Source organism: Erinaceus europaeus, chromosome 3, assembly GCF_950295315.1.
Source record: "Erinaceus europaeus chromosome 3, mEriEur2.1, whole genome shotgun sequence".
In the NCBI taxonomy this organism is placed as follows: Eukaryota; Metazoa; Chordata; class Mammalia; order Eulipotyphla; family Erinaceidae; genus Erinaceus; species Erinaceus europaeus.
Window position 1 is genome coordinate 10,353,218 of NC_080164.1, and position 21,331 is coordinate 10,374,548.

The 21,331-nt window shown below is 45.3% G+C and overlaps 1 protein-coding gene across 2 annotated transcripts in view; it reads right to left on the reverse strand.

Moving 5' to 3' along the window:
* The window catches only part of LDAH (lipid droplet associated hydrolase), a 108,927-nt gene that overhangs the window by 12,622 nt on the left and 74,974 nt on the right, over positions 1 to 21,331 (reverse strand). For both annotated transcript variants that reach the window (XM_060186637.1, XM_060186638.1), the window contains exons 4-5: positions 20,199 to 20,433; positions 12,005 to 12,087 (exon numbers count right to left, since the gene is read on the reverse strand). In XM_060186637.1, coding sequence (XP_060042620.1) covers positions 12,005 to 12,087; positions 20,199 to 20,433 — 318 coding nt within the window. The remainder of the gene's footprint in view (positions 1 to 12,004; positions 12,088 to 20,198; positions 20,434 to 21,331) is intronic.

Genomic DNA, 21,331 nt, shown 5'->3' on the forward strand with positions numbered 1-21,331 from the left:
TACATAAAGCACTCCCTCCAGGGCATTGGTGGTTCAGTGATAGGATTCTCGCCTGTTCCGCCCCCTCCTTGTCACACTCTGATTTTCACCAGTCACTTTTCTCTCCACCCTCTCTATATCACATCCTGTTTCCACCCTACTTGGAGAGTATAAAAACAGCTGCTCTTCTGATTAAAGACACTTGGAAATTGCTTTCCGGCTCTGAGAGTTCCAGAGTGTATCTCCTGCGGAAGTTAGTGCGGCACGAGTTCCTGATCCCTCTCCCACGCAGCAGGCTAGATCGGCTCCAGTTGAGTTCTCTCCAAGCCAGAGAGCACTAGCTTGGGAAGAAGTACCCTCAGGCTATCCCGGCAGTTTTTGATATGACTGATAACTGATAACATCATTCCTGACGACATGTCAACAACTTCAAATATGAAGAAAAAGAAAAGCCACACTCAAAACTCTGTCTGGTGGTTGTGGTGATGGTGTGTGCCGGTCCCTGTTCAGACGCTAGATGCCAGGCTAGCTTTGCAGGCAGGAGAGAACCGACCAGGGACTCATGGCTGAGCTGGGATGCAATGCAATGCAATGCAATGCCATGCTGGCTTTATTCATCTGCATTTATACTCTCCAGGAAGGAAGTGGTAGGTTGTAAAAACAGGATGTGATGAAGAGAGGGTGGAGCCAAAAGAGAGTGTAAACCAATGGGGATTAAACGAATGCCCTGTAAGCAGGGCAGTTCTCAGGTAAAACAGTGATTATGTAAATAGACCACATCGTTAAGCAGGGGAGAGCCGGCATGCTACTCAACAGGTGTGTGTGTGTGTGTGTGTGACACATTTATATGTACATATAGGAAATCCTGCTATCTGCAACAATAAGGGTGAGTACTGATGGCAATATGGTACAGGAAATAAGTCAGACAGTCAGATGTCACTCACATTAGGCATTTGAAATGAACAACAACAAGCTCATAGGAACAGGACAAACTGGTGGTTGCCAGAGGCAGGACATGGGGGTGAGGAGATGGGGTGAGAGTCCAGAGATTGTCCCTGGGGACGCAGTGCACAGCAGTGGTGACTGAGTGACAACACTCTCACATGTTTCAAAACCACAAAGACAGTAGATCTCAAAAGTCCTTACGGCGGGGGGGGGGGGGGGGGGAGTGCTGGGAGAGAGGGGAAGAAAGATAAAGATTCATATCTGAGAGGTGGCTTTTTTGTGATAATCCCTTTTAAAAAATTTTAACTTATCTTTATTTATTGGATAGAGACAGTTAGAAATCAAGAGGAAAGGAAGAGATAGAGGAAGAGAGACAAAGAGACACCTGCAGCCCTGCTTCACCAGTTACAAAGCTTTCCCCCTGCAGGTGGAGGCCGGGGGCTCAAACCTGGGTCCTTGTGCACTGTAATGTGTGCGCTCAACCAGGTGTGCCTTTTTTGTGGCCCCTTTTGTGATAGTCTCTTAGCAGTATGTATACATATTAAATCATTGCTGCTGTACTCCTTAAGCTAGTCTGCAATGTACCGGCCATATCACTAAAACTGGAACAGAATCTAAGTCTGATTTACTTCTCTCTACTCAGTCCAGTATGACTATAGGACTTTTTCATAGTTCATTCATTCATTCATTCTTTTGTTAGCCTTATAGATAAACTAAATTTTACGAGTTCCTTCAAGTATGTAACACTCAACATGGAGTCAAATTTGGTATAAGTAGCTAACCAAATTGAACTTTCTTTCTTCAGGTAGACTTGGGGCAGTCTGCTTCATGGTACAATGTAGGCCAGAGCAGAATGGAATTGATGCTTCTGGGCTTGAGGCTCAGAGAGAAAGGGCTGATCACAAACCTTTTCTATTATGTATGGCAGAACGAGTTGTGACATCACTCAAGTTCACTCCTCAGTTACAGGGACAGACACAGATGGAGGTCTGGGTGGCAGTTCTGTAGATAAGTGGATACCCTATGCACAAGGCCATTCACTCTCACGCCAGCATCACTTGGCAGCACCATGGACAGCACCAAGGGAACTCCATGGATGGTGGGTTGGCACTTAGGTCTCTTCCTGTCTCTAAAAATATAGACTAAGAATTGGGCTGACCCCAATTATACAGCGTAGCAGTACAGCACATGAATGAGACTCTGAGTTTATTTCCCCATCCTGCATAAAAAAATCAAATTACAACAACAACTCATACACACACACACACACACACACACACACACACACACACACAAACTAACTTGGATCCGCCTCCACCAGAATCTTGGTCCCTTCATTCATCTGTCAACTGTTGCTGGCATGGACCACAGTATTCATCTCTCTGTGCTTGGACTGGTGGCAGGGACCAGAAGACAAAACAGACAGAGTGCCTGGCATTCAGTGAACACTCCTATGCTGGTGGTGATGGTGCAGACACAGGGGCTGCCTCGTCCCAGACTACGTGACAGAGGGAGGGAGCAAAATTGGGCTAGATCCTTCCCCACAGTGGAAGGGCTGCCCAGTTCGGAGGGGGAAAAAAAAGCCACATGAGCTAATACAGTTTTCCCCAATAAGTTGATCTGAATGTAAGTCAAGCTCAAAATGTGTAAGCATTCAACAGTGTGTGTGTGTGTGTGTGCGTGTTTAAAAGTCAAAAGCCTTAGTTCAGTGCCTATAAGCTCCTACTACTGCCTTCCTGGGCTGTGTGAGCCTTGCTTGGTTAGCACTGCAAGAAAGGGTAGCCCTAGCTGGTTGCTATGCTACCAGCCTTCCTTCCCAGCTATGTTGGTATGTCAATGGCTTTAGAAAAAAAATAAACAAAACCTTAGAGCAGGGAGAACAGAAACGACCGGTGGCATTACTCTATAAGACATGGCTGTATATAAATAAAGTCAAAGGACATAAACTATGGTGATGTGATGTATGATATAGCAAATCCTAACAATGATATTTTCAAAGTTAATACGATTCTAAATAATTTGATTATAGCAATAATTATCTAGTCCCTTCTTAAACACTAAGACAGTAGGAACCTCCTGCTTCCTCTATAAAGCTCATATTTCCCCCAGTCCTGGAACCTCTAGGGTGGGGCTCACCTTCCTGCATGCTTCTCTCTATTCATACCAAATGATATTGCATCTGCTGATCCCAATCTAATCAACGCAACGAGTGCCACCTCAGCATGCTTCACTTCAGACTGTGTCCAGAGATGTCAGGCGTGGAATGTCAACCCTTCAGCCTCATTACTCAGCTGAGACCTTTCCTTTCTCATAGGATTTTCTAATTCCATTTCAGGTGGTTCACTTCCTAACAAAGTCCCAAAACCTAGTTGTAGACCAGGTCCCATGAGATAGAGCATATGTTCACATGTATCCATAAGTTAGGACAAAATATATACCTGACAGCAAAAGTACACAATAGGCTGCAGTGAGTTAGTATATGCAGCAAGCAAGTAGAAAGACCAAAAAAGACACTTTAAAGTGCCCAATGAAATAGTGTCTACTTAGACTTAGATACCCTCCTCACCTTCTTCCTATTACACTTTCTTCAGTTACTCCAAAGCTAACCTTATCAAAGCAAGGACTGCAAAAGTTGAATAAGGGCAAGAGACTGGCATACATTAATGATGGTTCTTTAGTCACTATCAGGCCACCCCATCAGCTGGAGCCCTAGTCGGGGAGTCCTGAGATTCCCAAACAGACATGATGGGCCTAGACCTCGAACAAATCCCTTTCTCCATTGTTACCGGTCATCTCTATGAGTAACAACACAATAAACCCCTTTGTGGGCCCCATAGGACCTTGTCCTCAACATGGATCAACAATGGTAGAGACTGTCCCATTCTCTGAAGGGAGGCTGGACAACACACTCTATCTTCTACCTGAGGAAGATGGGTCCTGAAATTGGGGCATCTTGGAACATTCCTACTCATGACTACAAAATGTGAGCTCAGATCTACAGGGATGCAGAGGTCACATAGGCTCCTAAGCTGAATATGGGCCCCAGATTAAATTGATGGGGTTGACAGTTAACAATTTATACACCTTTCCCATATTTGGGAGCTACTCTCTTCCCTGATCCAGCTTCCTAGACTTTTTCCAGCCATGACATCATCTCCCCAGACAATAACTTGAATCCACCTGCATATCAAATGTTAGGCTCAAAAACAATAACAACAACAACAACAACAAACACTAGTATAGTCATGAGCACTTTGGAATATAACTAAAATAGGCCTAAGTCATCTTCAAAACAGAGACCCCAAATTTTCATCTTTAATATTCCAGGCTTTAGGTCCATGATTAGTCAACAATTTATTTGGCTTTATATGTTAACTCTTTTTTCAGTTACCAGGTTCCAGATACTACCATGATGCCAACCGAACCTCTCTGGGCAGACAACCCTAGCAATGTGTCCTGGAGCTCCACTTCCCCAGAGCCCTGCCTCACTAGGGAAAGAGAGAGACAGGCTGGGGGTATGGATCGACCTGCCAGTGCTCATGTTCAGCGGGGAAGCAATTACAAAAGCCAGACCATCCACCTTCTGCATCCCATAATGACCCTGGGTCCATATTCCCAGAGGGACAAAGAATAGGAAAGCTATCAGGGGAGGGGATGGGATACGGAGTTCTGGTGGTGGGAATTGTGTGGAGTTGTACCCCTCTTATCCTTTGGTTTTGGTCAGTGTTCCTTTTTTATAAATAAAAATAAAAAAGAAAAAGAGAAAGGCAGCCCAGGGCTGTCAGGCTGCATGGAAGCCCTGGTAACGTGACCAGAGTGACCCCACAGATGCTCAAGCTGGAGTCATGTCTCCCTGGCCTAAAAGGAAGCCATTCCTGCTGTCTTCAGTTCATTTCCCCTTCTTTGAAATAACTCCTACCTGCATTTTCACTTTGATCAAAGCAGCAGGAGGCCTGATAGATACAGCAGCCAAGTGCCGAGAGGCCAAGTTAGCAGCCTCGGGTCTAGTCCTGACTAAGGGACTTGCACAACTGCCCAAGAGAGGCAGAGTGTTTTGTTCCCTTCCTGCCTTTCTGGCCCCAGACAGGCTCAGCTGTCATTCTTAATAGAGTGAGAATCCCAAAGAGGGCACTGAGGTAAGGACACAATGCTTCATATGCATTGAGCCTTGCTTCCCCTGAGGCATCTAGAGGCGTCCTGGGGGACAGAGAGTCCAAGGTGGAAGAGTAGGTCCAGTTGGGCCAGTGACTGAGCCACTGCCCAGTGACTGGGCATCCGGTGGCTCCCACAGGTGGGCTCCGTCCTCTCTGCATGATTCAGGCGTCACAGGTCAGAACCCACTCACTCCCTAGTGGAAGTCTCTGAGCCACTAGGCGACTAGCTTCGTCTCTTTCTCACAAGTGAGACACTGATCCAAGGCGCCTGTTTTGCTCTGCTGAGGCAGATGAGTGTGAAGCCCTGGGAAACCAGCAGAAGTGCTAGAAGGCTTTTGCTTCACTCCGAGAAATGACCTTTCCGGCCTGACAGGATTCTTTGTGCTAGGGTACTGTGCTTAAGTCCTGGGCAGAGGAGGGACGACTGTGTTCTTCCTCTCTGTTTCTACACAGCCTTCCCCCTGGTAGAGAGCAGAAGCTGGGATCTGAAATGGGAATGCAACATTCAAGGGTTGTTTGGATACATAGATTGTACACAAAGCTTGAGACCCAACACAGGGTTCCATGCATGTGTGTTAGCACTGAGTCACCTCCTCCACATTTTTTTCTTCTATTTTTAGAGAGGAGAGGAGAGGAGAGGAGAGGTAGAGGTAGAGGTAGAGGTAGAGGTAGCGGTAGCGGTAGAGGTAGAGGTAGAGGTAGAGGTAGAGGTAGAGGTAGAGGGAGTCCATGGATTGTCATGGGTCAAACTCAGAATCTCCAGAAGATGTTCAGTATCATCCAAACCTCTCATTACAGATGGAGGTATGTGGGAAGAGGAAACCAAAATGAAGCAGACAGTCTTTTCAAAGTACCCAGAGGCACGGCTAAGATAAACCTAGCTTGATGATAACAATAAACACATTTTTATTAGGTACCCAATTGGCATTTCTATAAGCCATAGCGTATCTTTGGAACAAGCATATGAGAATAAATACTGAAGCATTTTATTGGTGGAAAAGGAGGCCCAGTGCTGACACAACAAGCCCAGGGTCACGTGAGTGAGCAAGGGGCAGAGCTGGCGCTGAGCCTCGAGCTGTGACCCCGAACACTCTGCTCTAACACCTCTAGCTCCCTCCTCCCAGCAACAGGCCGCCAAGACCCTAGGATGTGTCTAAGAGGACGCTCTCAAGGTCAAGGGGATCGTGACATAAGCAGTTACCTCAGGGCTGGGCACTGGTGGTGCACATGTCACAATGTGCACGGACCTGGGTTCAAGCCCCCAGCCCTCACATGCAGGGTGAAAGCTTCATGTGTGGTGAAGCAGGACTGCGGGTGTCTTGTTCTTCCCTCTCTCAATTTCTGTCTCTGGCCAATAAATAACAAATACACCATCTTCCCAGACAATACTTTTAGTCCACCTGCATGTTAGCTATCAGGCTCAGGCAAAATTACTAATGTCATGCGTCTCTTGCAACACACCTAAAAATAGACTTCCTTGCTTTTTCCCCACACAAAGCCTCCTAGTTTCATCTGCTCTATATATACCTTTTTTTTAAAAAAAAATTTTATTTTCCCTTTTGTTGTCCTTGTTGTCTTTTTACTGTTGTTGTGGTTATTACTGTTGTTATTGATGTTGTCATTGTTGGATAGGACAGAGAGAAATGGAGAGAGGAGGGGAAGACAGTGGGAGGGAGAGAAAGATAAGACACCTGCAGACCTGCTTCACCACCTGTGAAGTGACTCCCCTGCAGGTGGGGAGCCAGAGGTTCGAACCGGGATCCTTACACTGGTCCTTACACTTTGCGCCACGTGTGCTTAATCCGCTGCGCTACCGCCCGACTCCCTATATATACCTTTGAGTTCCTGTTGACTAAGCAGTTTGCCCTGCTTTCTAGCAGCCAACAATCTGTAGATGCTGCCATGATGCCATCTTGACTTCCTCTGGGCAGATGAACTCACCCATGTGTCTTGGAGCCCCACCTCTCTAGAGCCCTACCCCACTAAGGAAAGACAGAAACAGGCTGGGGGTATGGATCCACCTGCCAACATCCATGTCCAGTGGAGAAGCAGTTATAGAAGCCAGACCTTCCCCCTTCTGCACCTCACAAAGAATTTTGGTTCATACTCCCAGAGGGATAAAGAATAGGGACGTTTCCATAAAGAACAGGAGAGGATGGGACATGGAACTCTGGTGGTGGGAACTGTATGGAATTGTACCTCTGTGATCTTACAGTCTTGTTACTCATTATTTAATCACTAATACAGAATAAATAATAAAAAAGAAAACTCAACAAAAACAGAGTTATCTGTTTCCAGGGTGGTTCTGGCATTCTGGAGGTGGATTCCCATTACACAAGCAGGAGAGACTCTTAGGTTCCAGCTCCAGGTAGCAGGCCAGGGAGGCTCCTGGACGCAGGGCCCGTGCACATCTGACGGGCTTGTGTACCTGCATTTGCAAACAGTGCACTAGCTTTGTTATCAGAGGCAATATCCTCTGGGCTCAGGCCAGCCAGGCAGGATGGGGAGCCAGCCTTGGCAGAGGGGTTCTGCTTCTGAGGATACGTTGCCCCCTTTCTGGGGTCAGACCTGCTGGGGGCAGGGGAGGCCCCAGAAAGCCCTGCCCCATGTGCTCTTCCTGGGAATGGGGAGTGATGGCGGGCTCTCTTCTGGCAGGAGCGCACACCAGCCGTTTCCACAGGCCCAGGCCAGAGACGGTCACGGCAGTTTAGGATTTCCATCCTGAGTCAGTTTTAAATGAAAATGTCAAGTTTCTGTGAGCGAGTGAGTGACTTTAGTGCAGATTAGGACCTTGGCAGAACCAGGGAGCCCGACCTCCCCTATGCCTCAGCCATGCTCATGAAACAGAGCGGAGCCCCAGGATGGGGGTCCCCAAAGGATGGGGTGGGGTGTCAAAGACGGTAAGTTCATTCTCTTGCTTGGGCTCACTCCATACTCATCCTCAGTCCCATACCTCTCCCCTCTTAGTAACGTCTTGTGGTCCTCCCAATGTTAAAACTGTGTTTCCGGGGGGCCAGACAGTAGCACACCAGGTTAAGCGTGCATGGTGCAAAGTGCAAGGACCTGTGCAGGGATCCCCGTTTGAGGCCCCTGGCTCCCCACCTGCGGGGTGGGGGTGTCGCTTCACAGGCGGTGAAGCAGGTCTGCAGGTGTCTGTCTTTCTCTCCCCGTCTTCCCCCTCCTCTCTCAGATTTCTGTCTACAGCAGCAGCATCAACAACAATGGAAAAAAAAATGGCCTCCAGGGAGTCAGGCCGTAGCGCAGAAGGTTAAGCACACGTGGTGCAAAACGCAAGGACCAGCATAAGGATTCCAGTTCAAGCCCCCTGGATCCCCACCTGCAGGGGAGTCACTTCACAAGTGGTGAAGCAGGTCTGCAGGTGTCTTTCTCTCTCCTTCTCTGTCTTCCCCTCTTCTCTCCATTTCTCTCTGTTCAATCTAACAATGATGACATCAATAACACACAACAATAATAACTACAACAATAAAAAACAAGGGCAACAAAAGGGAAGACAAATAAATAAATATAAGAAAAAAAAGATGGCTTCCAGGAGCAGTGGATTCGTCATGCAGGCACTGAGCCCCAGCGATAACTCTGGAGGCAAAAAACAAAAACAAAATAAAAAACCAAAACCCTGTATTTCCCCAGGACTGACCTTGAGACATCTTTCCATTATACACTTCCTTTTTTCAGTTCAAATCTTCTGATTTCTTTAAATTTTTTTATTCTTGGATAGAAGCAGAGAGAAATTGAGAAAGGGAGGGGGAAACAGAGAGAGAGAGAGAGAGAGAGAGAGAGAGAGAGACCTGAAGCTCTGTTTCATCACTCATGAAGCCTTCCCCCCTACAGGTGGGGACCAGACGCTTGAACCTGGGTCCTTTCATGCTATAGTGTTTGCAGTTACCCAGTTACCCACCACCTGGCCCCTAGACACCTCCTTAGGTCACTGTTCTCCAGTTCAGGGCTTTCACCTGGATACTGATTCTACCTAAATTAAATCAGCCCAGTACCCTCCTAAGCGTATATGTAGTTACCTGCCAAGCAGGTCTACTTGGAGGGAGGAGAAAACTTTCTGAGTGGTGAAGCAGGGCTGCAGGTGTCTCTCTGCCTTTCTATCTCCCCCTACCCTCTCAATTTCTGGATGTCTCTATCCAATAAAAAAAGATACTTTTTTTAAAAGTCCCATATTTGACATATATTGAGTGATTTTTTTTTTTTAAAGAGAATGCATGGTTCAAAAATGCCTTCAAACAGCCCTGCATAATCTTTCCTTTCTCCTTCCTCCCTTCTGTCCAGGGCACAGACTTTGTGCATGTTGTTGACAGGCTGGATACCACTTTTGAATCTCTCTGGTTGGGGACTCAGTATTCTTGACTAGAACAGTTATGACAGGACTAGTCTGGGACTAGTTTTCAGGTCTGACTAGTTATCAGAGCTGTTGGGAAGGCACTTTCTCCAACTACATGCTCCTTCCCAGTTTCCCTAATTTTTCCCGCTGATTGGGACATACACACTGACTTAACATTTCAACAGTACATTTCAACGTGTTTTCCTGTTTTTCATTACAGAGAATAAAAGTTGTTTCCTTCTCTCTGTTCCCCATGTCTCGTAGGAGCTGGACTTGTCTTATTGTAGTGAGGAACACAACCTTGGCTAACTGCTAGGAAAGCCCATCAACCAGAAAGCAAGGCACTTTTTTGTAGCATTAACTCAAACCACCACATTTCATAAGTACAGATTATGCTATCTTTAAAAACCAAACCAGTCCCCAGTCGGGAAAACTCAGACCCGTGATGTGTGTTACCATTAACCCTGCAATGCCTGCTGCCTCCCGTTAGACCTGTGGTTTCTCCCCCGAAGTTTCTGTGCACTGTGGCCCTTAACGCAGCACAAGCAGACTTTGATCTGGGTAAATGATTACACCTGCATAAGGATTTAACTCAGCACAGGAATGAGTTAGCACCTTTCTCTGACCTCTTTCGGAGCACAACGGACAAATAGAATCCAGAAATGAGGAGTGTTTCCACAGCTGCTCGCTCCTACGGGTGGACCGGTGGTAAGTAAGTAGCATGGCTTTGGCCCATGATGGGTCCATTCATTCAGCAAGTGTGAATTCTGGACGGGAGCACCTGTTAGCTTTATTACTAACTGGGAGTTGACTGATTTTTTTTTTTTTTTACGAACTTCCAGCCTTGAGAACCTGAATGCATTTTTGAAACAAATTTATTTGCAACTTAACTGGAAAATGAAATACTGCTTTTCTTGTATTTTCACATCCCTCAGTGACTAGAAACAGTTGAGAGCTCCGGAGAGAGGACCCTTCTGAGGCCCAACCCTTCCCACCTCAGTGAGTGAGGGTTTCCACCCAGCTTCAAAATTTCAGTCTCTAGTCAATTGCTATTTTAGAAATCCGACCATCACTCTGGTCACAAGACAAACACAGACTGGTAATTTCCAAAAGTCCTCTCTGGGTGAAGTTTCTACAGATCAATATTCTGAAAATATTTTTCTAAAAAGCATTTGTATTTCTTGCTTTAACATAACTTGTGTTGAGAGGCAACAGACATAGGGATTAACACTGTAGGCAGGTTTTGGTCAAACGCCATGAAGTTTATGAAGAGATTCTGATCTTGGTAGGGTATCTGAGGTTTTATTTGCAGACTGTAGGCCCCTGGGTCCTATATGAGCTGGCCAGCCAGCAGGGTGCTGGGCCCAGCAGATGTCACAGTTCAGCACTGCCTGAGATATTTTAGATTAGCACTGTAGGGTAGAAATAGAGAAGCCTATGTATAGTTAACATATAAAAAAATGCAGGATAATGGATGAGGTCACTTTGAATATTATACATTATTTCATCTGACATACCTAACAATATTATCTTTTTTTTTAAAAAAAAATATTTATTTTCCCTTTTGTTGCCCCTGTTGCTTTTACTGTTGTAGTTATTATTGTTGCTGTTATTGATGTCCTCATTGTTAGATAGGACAGGGAGAAATGGAGTGAGATGGGGAAGACAGACAGGGGGAGAGAAGGAGAGACACCTGCAGACGTGCTTCACCACTTGTGAAGCGACTCCCCTGCAGGTGGGGAGCCGGGGGCTCGAACCGGGGTCCTTCTGCCGATCCTTGCACCTGGGGCCACGTGCGCTTAACCCGTTGTGCTACTGGCTGACTCCCCAATATTATCATTTCAACATGCAGCGAATACAAAAATATTAACTATGTATATATTTAATTTCTTAAGTTCAAAGCTGGTATATGTTGCTTCAGACTAGCCACAAACAAGGACATGTGCTGTCGTATTAGACTGCACAGCTCTTGTGTACGCAGGCCAGACGGGCTGGTGGTACCAAGGAGCAAAGCCACATACAGCCTACACCGTAGTCTCCTACACATTCAGACTGGGGCTTCCAAGTGGTTTCATTTGTTTGTGCTACAAGACTTTAGCATCTGCAATAGCACCTCCCGGAAGTTTGCCTTTCTGTCCCTGTTGTTATGGAAAACTGGTCTTGGTGTCAGTTGGACACGGCTCCTCTGGTGCAGTTAGTCAGAAGCAGGCCTGCTGGAGTCACGCGATGACAGTATCTGATTCACACCTTAACGGGCTACCTTTATTCTGCAGAAATTACGATCTTTCAGTATGAGGTCACAGAGAGGCTGAAAGGCACTGATGAAATAGACAAGCACCGCATTCTAAAGACAGACCCGATCAAGCAGGCGGCGGCAAAAATACATCGGAGTCGCTGTGGGATCCGCTTTGCTTCCTTCCTGTGCAGCCTTCAAGGGCTTCGTCCGTTTCAGCTCGAATGGAAACTCTGAGTGGACACACCTTTGAGGTCCTCCAGTCCCCCCCCCCCACCCCAATGCTGTCCCCTTTCATCATCGTTTGTACCCACCTGCTGACACCTCTAGCAGGAGAGTACTCACCTTGGGCAAATGTTTTCGGATGGTTTCGTTGTCTCTCTCTACCACCTGCATCATTTCCTGGCTCCCGAGGTAGGCTGCGTTTGCTACATTGGAGAGAAAAGTCCAACAGAGAATATTCAGAACAAGCACACGTGTCAGATGTACTGCTGCCAATTCCTGTTCCTGTCTGTCCGCTAGCCGCTCTTTAGTTATCTGACACAAGATGCCTGAGACTAGGAGACACGTGAGCAGAAGCACACACACGTCGCTGGGAGCCAGGTCAGGTAATCTCTCACTGCAGCACTTGGCCTTGTCTCCACCTCACTCCCAGTAGCGATGGTTACCAGCACGAGGACCTGGCGTCAGGGGTCACAGCAGGAGACGTCATGTGTAACGGTCCCTGACCCATGGGTGTGCCCGTGCTTCAAAGACTCATCTGTTTATCTCATGGAAGAGGTGGACAGCACAGCTCTGGTGTGTTGGGGGAACACAAGTCTGCTGTTTTCTACCTGCTGAGCTGCCACTCTAGCCACAGAGACTAACATTTTTTAAATTTACTTTTATTAGATTAATTTATTGGATAGAGACAGCCAGAAATCTAGAGGGAAGGGGGAGATAGGGAGAGACACAGAGAGACACCTGCAGCCCTGCTTCACCACTTGCAAAGCTTTCCCCCTGCAGGTGGAGACCGGGGGCTTGAACCTGGGTCCTTGCACACTGTAACATGTGCACTCAACCAGGTGCACCACCACCCGGCCCATTTTTTTTTTTTAATCACGTAAGGATTGGCAGCACAAGTCATTATAGATAAATCATGTAGACCAGGGAAACTGCATGCAATTACTAATGTGAAATGATCTTTTATTTTATTTTATTTTTAAAGTAAGCACAAGGCTGTTGAAAGAGCTCAGTTGGATAGTGAGCTGTTGTGCCAGCTTCAGAGAATCCAGCTTCAAGCTGGGTCTCCACGATTGAAGGAAGCTTCAGTGCTGCCTTCTCTTTTTATTCTTTCTACTTCTCTCTTTCTCTCTCTCTTCTCTCTAGACTGAATTTCTTCTTCTCTTTCTCCTTCTTCTTCTTCTTCTGCCTCCAGGGTTATTGCTGGGGCTCAGTGCCTGCACTACGAATCCACTGCTCCTAGAGGCTGTTTTTTCCCATTTTGTTGTTTTTGTTGCCATTGCTGCTGTTGCTGTTAGAAAGGACTGAGAGAAACTGAGAGAGGAGGGGAAGACAGAGAAGGGGATAGAGAAAGATAGACACCTGCAGACCTGCTTCACTGCCTGTGAAGCGACCCTCCCCTGCAGGTGAGGAGCTGGGGGCTTGAACTGGGACCCCTGCACAGGTCCTTGCGCTTTATGCCCTGTGGGCTTAATGAATTTATGTTTTACACTTTCTTTGTTGTTACTGTCACGGCTGACTTTTTCAGACAGAGACAAAGTCAGATACACACACACACACACACACACACACACACACACACACACACACACACACACGGGGGGGGGTAGGGGGTAGGGGAGAGAGACATAGACTGAGACTATACTACTGAAGCTGTCTCCATGTGGTGGGGACCAGACTTAAACCTGGGTCATAAATAAGGCAAAGCAAACACTATTGGTCCTCAACTCTCTCTTATACTGGGGTAATACATTACCCATAGATGTACAGAGAGAGAGAGGGAGAGGGAGAGGGAGAGAGAGAAAAGAGAGGGGTAAGGACACTTACTATATGACATCATTAATATGAAGAGCCCACGGCAGGCAGGTCCATAGAGAGAGCAGAGGACCGGCAGGAGAGGGGCTGGGATGTGAATGGATATGGAGTCTCTTTCTAACATATGAACATACTCTGAATTCAAATAGTTATGATGGCTATACTACTCTGAGCATCTACTCAAAGCTACTGATTGATACACTTTAAAGAGTAAATGTGAACAGTGTTACCATTAAGCTGTCTTTTTTTTTTTTAAGGTAGGTACACAGATATTGAATATTTTATGACAACAGTGTACATGACTGGGAAGAAAGATTAAGCATATTGAGAACTAGAGAAGATCTTTAAAAAAGACTCATATCAAACTTGTAAGGATGAAGAACACACTGGGATTAACAACAGAGTATATATTCATGGAAGAAAAATTAGTGAGCTCAAGACACAGCAACAGAAGGGATCTAAAAGAAAACTGACTGAGGAGGGAGAGAGAGCCGGTGGCTGGGGAGGTGGCTCAGTGGTGGTGGTGGTGGTGGGGGGGCATTCCTTGCATTTGAGAGGCCCTGGTGTTGTGACCCTTGGCACTTCTTAGGATTGAGCCCTGCGCTGGTCTCTCCCTAATAAAACAAACAAGTCGGCAACTACATCTTTAAAAGGAGAAAGAGAACAGAACACTTCTGAAATGATCTCATGGCTCTGGTTTTGGGTGGGAGTTTCTTTTGAAATACCACGTAGGTAAATACTTTAGCTCTGAGCACTTTTTTTTTCTGTAGTGTCGATACTGAATCAGAAAATATGAACAATTAAATTACTTCTAAGGACTTGTTTTTAATATCAGGGAATGTACCTTATCACATTTTTACTTTTTAAAAATATTTATTTATTCCCTTTTGTTGCCCTTGTTGTTTTATTGTTGTAATTATTATTGTTGTCGTCGTTGTTGGATAGGACAGAGAGAAATGGAGAGAGGAGGGGAAGACAGAGATGGGGAGAGAAAGACAGACACCTGCAGACCTGCTTCACTGTCTGTGAAGCGACTCCCCTGCAGGTGGGGAGCCGGGGGTGCGAACCAGGATCCTTAGCCCGTCCTCGTGCTTGGTGCCACGTGCACTTAACCTGCTGCGCTACTGCCACGGTATCACATTTTTATTTCTCCCTTTTGTGCTGTGGCAAATGTGTCTATTTTTTAAAAAAATAAATCATGGCTCCCACATGCATAATTTCATTACTTTTTCATTCAGATAACAAGATAGATATATAGATTGGGGGGGAGAGGAAGGGAGAGAAAGAGAGAGAGAGAGAGAGAGAGAGAGGGAGAAGACAGTACTAGACCTTGCCCCAGTGCTGTGACACTCCCATCTAGTGCTGAGACTTGGACCAGGGTTGTGTGCACAGCAAGGCAGGTGCCCTGCCTGCTCAGCTAGTCCTCTGACCTCCATCTTATTAAACTTAAGAAAAAAAAAGGGGGGGTAGTTTTAAGAACACCAGTTTCCTTTCCAGTAACAGCGCTAAGGAAGTCATCTTTTTCATTCCTCAGAAATGTTCACAACACAACACAGTGGTCAGAAATAATAACATCAAATAGAAGTGTAATTTCCTAAGGGGAAAACACATTTCTCTTGGCAACGATGGCCAATAACATTGCTGGAACCCCAGCAGAATTCAGAGTTTCAGGCACCTCTGTGAAGGAAATGTCCAATCAACGGAGTAATGGAAACATCAACATGACAGGAAGAGAGTAAGTTAGAAGAGCTGTGAATTGTTAAATTTCGTTTCATTAGACATCTCAGTACAGGTGTAAAAATAACTCATGGAGGAATCTCATATTCTGTTTTGTTTGTGACTACCACCATCTCCTGCGGTTCGCGTAAAGTTCAAACGCCACTCCAGGATTTCAGCACGGGACAGCGTGGGCTAAAGGTCTGAAGTCGCCGAGTGACAGCTGCAGCTGTATAACCACAGGGTTTTCATCCCAGGCTCACTGGGCTACCTAGCAGTGTGTTCTCTTAGCCAGAAGGCTACCTTCTCTTGAACTCGACCACTTATATCAGCGCCATTTTGTCTGTTTGGAAAAAAAAAAAATCCCAACTCCCCTTTAAGTCTAAATTCATCTACCTTTTCCTGAATTTATTTACGTAGAGTTGTCCTCTCCTTTCTAGATACCATTCTTTTTTTTCCTCCAGGGTTATTGCTGGGCTCGGTGCCTGCACCATGTATCCACTGCTCCTGGAGGCCATTTTTTCCCCCTTTTGCTGCCCTTGTTGTTGTAGCCTTGTTGTGGTTATTATTATTGTCATTGTTGATGTTGTTCGTTGTTGGATAGGACAGAGAGAAATGGAGAGAGGAGAGGAAGACAAAGAGGGGGAGAGAAAGACAGACACCTGCAGGCCTGCTTCACCGCCTGTGAAGCGACTCCCCTGCGGGTGGGGAGCCGGGGGCTCGAACCGGGATCCTTGGCGCTTTGCGCCACGTGCACTTAACCCACTGTGCTACCGCCCAACCCCCTCTAGATACCATTCTTAAAGGAGGGAATTCTCTGATTTTGGGTGGCAGTTTGCTTGTGAAATGCCATGGAGGTAAACACTTGAGCTTTAAGCACTTTTTTTGTAGTGTCAATATTGAATTAAAAAATATAAATAGTTAAATTACTTATAAGGACTTGTTTTTAAGATCCCTCCCCCCCCCACACACCCCTGATGGTAATTTTTTTTTTTTTTTTTTTTTTTTTTTTTTTAGTGGTGCTAAGTGTGGCTTTAAGGAATGAGAGAAACAGACCTAAGGAAGGAATTCTTCCATTTTGAAATTCCTAAATAATTTGGAGACGTGCTTATCAGCCACATAAATGATTGCTTCTCCAAAAGGCAGGAAGATTTGGGTTACTGCACCCATCCATTCAGTCTGCAAGATGATCGTTTTATCAGTGTGGTGTTGAGTGCACCAGAGTGAAAAAAACACAAATCAATGTATGCTGATTTTTCAAAAATAATCCAACTTTTTAGAGTGGCAAAGATACACATTTTTTTCCTTTAAAAAAACAGTCAACTTTTTACTGAGCCATTTAATTCTAAACCATAGATGATACTCAAGTATCATATTTAAGTACCATTTGGCCTCAGTTCTAATACTGATCACACACACACACACACACACACACCTTTTCCTTCGTTGCTTAATTCTAGGTTAAACACCCATGAATCATTAAAAGCTGTAACTAGGTTTTAAAAATGGATTTGCCAAAGCTATATATAGAGGAGAAAATAATTAACGGAAGAAGGTGGTCTCATTTTGTTCAAAAATTATTCTGGGATTGAGTTAAAAATAGTCTGAAACGGAATTTGTGATCTTTTACCAAAGCTCACGTGTTAGCTCACGGGGATACTTCTCTTCGTTTCATATGATTTCATTCAAAAAAGTTACCAAGGAAAGGAAAGGTCATGAAGTTTTCTTTTACAAGAATGGGTACAGCAAAGTACCATGACCTCCCAGGAATGCTCTCTGTGTCTGAAGGATGTGTTTCCCGTGAGGGAGCTAAAAGGAATGAAGCACATAACGAATGAGAAGACCCTAGGATATTTTACAACATTTGTTCCCCTGCAGTCAAGGAAATGGCTCATTGGGTTGAGAGGACTTGTATGTGCAAGGCCTGAGGTTTGACCTCAGCTACTACTGATGCTAGAGTGGTCTATCTCTCTCTCTCTCTCCCTCTCAAAATAAGTTATTGAAAATAAGTTAATTACCTTTCTTTGACAGTGGGCATACCGTGGAACTCTATACTGTCATCTTACAATCTTGTAGCCCACTGTTAATCAGAAACAAAACAAGGTAAAGAAAAAGTTAATGATCTTGGCCTGTGGTGTTGCCAAATTAGAATATATCTGCTTTAGTTTTTAATCAAGAAATCCCATTTAGTATTGCTCCAGTGAGCAGTCCATTTCTCATGAGATGGAAGAACATCTGTTCTAAAGAAAATCTGGTTTTTCCTCTCTGTCTCTATTTCTCTCCCTTTCTCTGTACCTCCCTCTCATGAAAGTAAAATACAATATTTAACAACAACAACAACAGAAAAAAATGTAGGGGAGGAGGCATTTAAGAATTACCATCAAAGAAAAAGCACATCTTTCAAAATAGCATTGAAAGACTCTGGCACACAGGCTGAATGGACCCACACTGCGATAAAGCTGCTGATGTTTGTTGATTCAATCTGGGCTGCTGTTTTCTAACTGCTGGCTAGGAAATGCAGTGCTCTCGCTCAGTCCAGTGAAGACGAATGTCACAGAATCTTACCCAACAGGAAAGGACGTGCCATCTTTGCCAAAAAGGGCAATGGTACTTGAAATACTTAGATATTTTAGTTCCTTGAATTTTTGAGACGTTACGACAACAAACAATGTGTATCAACTAAAGGCTATAGAAACTCACTTTCTCTCTAGACGGGGCAGGATTTATGATCCACTACTTGGACCGGCAAACTTCCTCCATTTGTTTCCGTGAGATTTCCACTGAAGCAGAGACATTACATAATGTGTAAACACCGCAAGGCCTTCTAAAAAGTCAAGGCGGCAGGCGTGCTGAAGGTCACCACCTGGACGACAGGCAAGGCCCAGAGAGGCAGGTCTGCAGGAAGACTGTCTGGAGGGCAGGGGTGTGGCCACTCAGGCCACTCTCCTCTGGACACCCCCTCTCCTCTTTCTTGTACCACCCAAGAATCATGCCACCAATTCAAGTGGTCGGTCTGCATATGGGTTGCTTTGGGGAGGGGTTCGTTACCTACCTGCAAGGTCTAGGGACTTAAAAGTGTTGTTCTGTCTCAGCTGGGGTCTTTCTCAAACTGCAGAAATCAAGATGCTTGGAATCGCCCGAGGTGTGACAAGGGTCTGTGGCTGGTGTTGTGAGGGCAGGCAAGGTTCACAACGGGGACACAAAGGGAGAGGTTGGAAGAGGCTGGCTAAGGTGACTAAAATGCCTGGATCAGTCACTCTAAGTAGACTCGACTCAGTGTCCACATGGGAAATGAACCAAAACCCCAAAGAAGAAAGACCAGTAACCCTCGCTTCCTTTGCCTTTGCTCATGACTCAACAGACCTGCTGGGTTAACGGGACAAAACATACCACCAAAGTACAGGTGACTTGGACATCAAAAGGTCTGGTGTAAAACCAAGAGAACAGAAGCTCGGAGGAGGGATAGAGAAATGAGAGGGCTGTGTTCTGAAGGAGTGTTTTTCTAAGTGTTCGGAACAGAAAGACAAGAGCGTGGCTGACAGCTCTGGCATCTGGTTTCGAGTTTATTTTGCACATAGTGTTAACTCTTTCATGGTTGTGGGGGAAAGGAAGCCCAGGCTCCTTCCAAGCAGCAATGTGACTAGAAGGCTTGGAATGCGTCTGGTCAGGGACAGAAATGTGTCCTGTGTCCAAAACATCTTCCTCACCGAGGATGCATCTTTGGGGCCGCTGGAGGATACAGTATGAGTTCAATTACTGTAGCTACAGTAAGAGCCATTTCTCTCAACTGTAGCTTATGGAAATTAATTCTATAGTGCATTTAGAACTCTGGTGCTGGAAAAAGTGCCTTTATAGGATTAACTGCTTATTTTAAAGTAATAAATAATTGATTCTAAATTATATATAGTATATAGCCTAGTCACTCAATAAAGAAAACAAAACATTATACCTTATATCCTGATGAGGTTTAGATTTAAAAAAAAATATTTTATTTATTTATTATTTTTGAGAGAGATGCAGAGAGAGAAACACCAGAGCACTGCCCAGCTCTGTCTTATGGTGGTACGGGGGATTGAACCTGGGACTTTGGAGCCTCAGGCCTGAGAGTCTCTTTGCATAACCATCATCATCATCATCACCATCATCATTATTATTATTTAGATTTTTTTTTTTTTTTAATTTAACTTTCTTTTTTTAAACTAGAGCACTGCCCATCCTCTGGCTTATGGTGGTGCTGGGGATTGAACCTGGGACCTTTGGTGCCTCAGGCATTAAAACTTGTTTTGCATAACCACTATGCCATCTCTCCAGCCACCTAAGTATTTCTAAAGGGGCAGTAGCAGCTGCCTATCTAAAGTCTATCAGAAACCCAGATGTTTGGGAACCTGTTCTATCAGGATCAGGTAAATCACATCCTTTCTCCTGTTTTCTGTGCTATTGTTCTAGCAAGTGTTTAGAGGATGGTGATAAGTAAGCAAGCTTGGCTACAGGTCTGCCGACTACTCCTTCTAGTTCTAGCCTTGTACACTGTGTCCCTAGCTCTCTGGCTTGGCGTCTACGCAGTAAGGATTGCTATGCCTTCTTGCTGGGGTATCCCTCTGTCATTATGGAATAGTCCCCTCTGTCCCATCATTTCCTTTACTCTCAAGTCTTCTTTATCTGCTGCTGCTACTTCTCCCCCATGTGACCTCCAACTAACACCAAGGGGTGGTAGCTGTGACCCCTAAGTTGCAGGGCAGCAGTGACCCTCCCCCCCTTGCAGACACACGTTTTAAGATGGCCTTACCAAGACAGAATGGCTCCAGCATGTTCACGATCGAGAACTCATTCGGCATGTTCATCTTTCCAAGGGCCGCACTAAGCAGAGAGGACTTGACTTTTGCAGGGCAGAGTTTCAGCAGTAAGTAGCCGGTCGCGTACAGAGCATAGCGGAACCAGCACAGAAGGGGAGTGGCGATCCTGCCGTTGGGTGACTCGGACATGCGCTCGATTGTTGGGAAGAGCAGGAAGGCGTGGATGATCTGTGATGACAGATACGTTGATGAGACCTTTTCCTAAAAATCACCCCGACCCAACTCCTCAGACTATTGGCAAAAGTATTTTAATAATACGTCAGTAGAAAAGTGAACATCACTCAGTTTAGGAAGTACCACTATCAATCATGACTATTTCAAAACAGATCCAATACTATATAGAAACAGATACAAGACTTCCTATGAGATAACAAAAAAAGTAGGACCATCCATGGAAAAAATCACCATTAGTAACAGAGTAACATAAATGGAACAGACTGTGAAGGGTAACAGTTGGCAGAACAGAAAATGAGAATGGATATACTGCGCTTACTTCAACCTTTTAAAGCTGAAAAGCACACAGATCATAAATGAGCGATTTAACAAACAATTCGTAAAATAATCATGTAATTTGTGAAACAAAATCACGTGAGTTAAAACATTCCAGCATTTTGGTGTATGGCACCAAAGTAAAGGACTTGGGGAGGGGTGTGTGTGTTCAGGTCCGAGAGCACAATGGTGGAGGGTGTTATGTGGAAAATTGAGAAATGTTACACATGGACCAACTACTGTATTTTACTGTCAACTGTAAACCATTAAACCTCCCCCCCATAAAGAAAAATACATTCCAGTGTGCACATACCAATCATAATTCTTCCTTCTGTTCACGTTTTTAGTAACTTCTACTCTGACATCTTTATTTGGTTTTCCTTAATACCTTCCCTATAGGGGGTCAGGCACAGTGGGTTAAGAGCATGTGGTACAAAGCGCAAGGACTGGTGTAAGGATCCCGGTTTGAGCCCCTGGTTCCCACCTGCAGGGTGGTTGTTTCACAGGTGGTGAAGCGGGTATGCAGGCGTCTATCTTTCTCTTCCCCTGTCTCCCCTCCTCTCTCCATTTCTCTCTG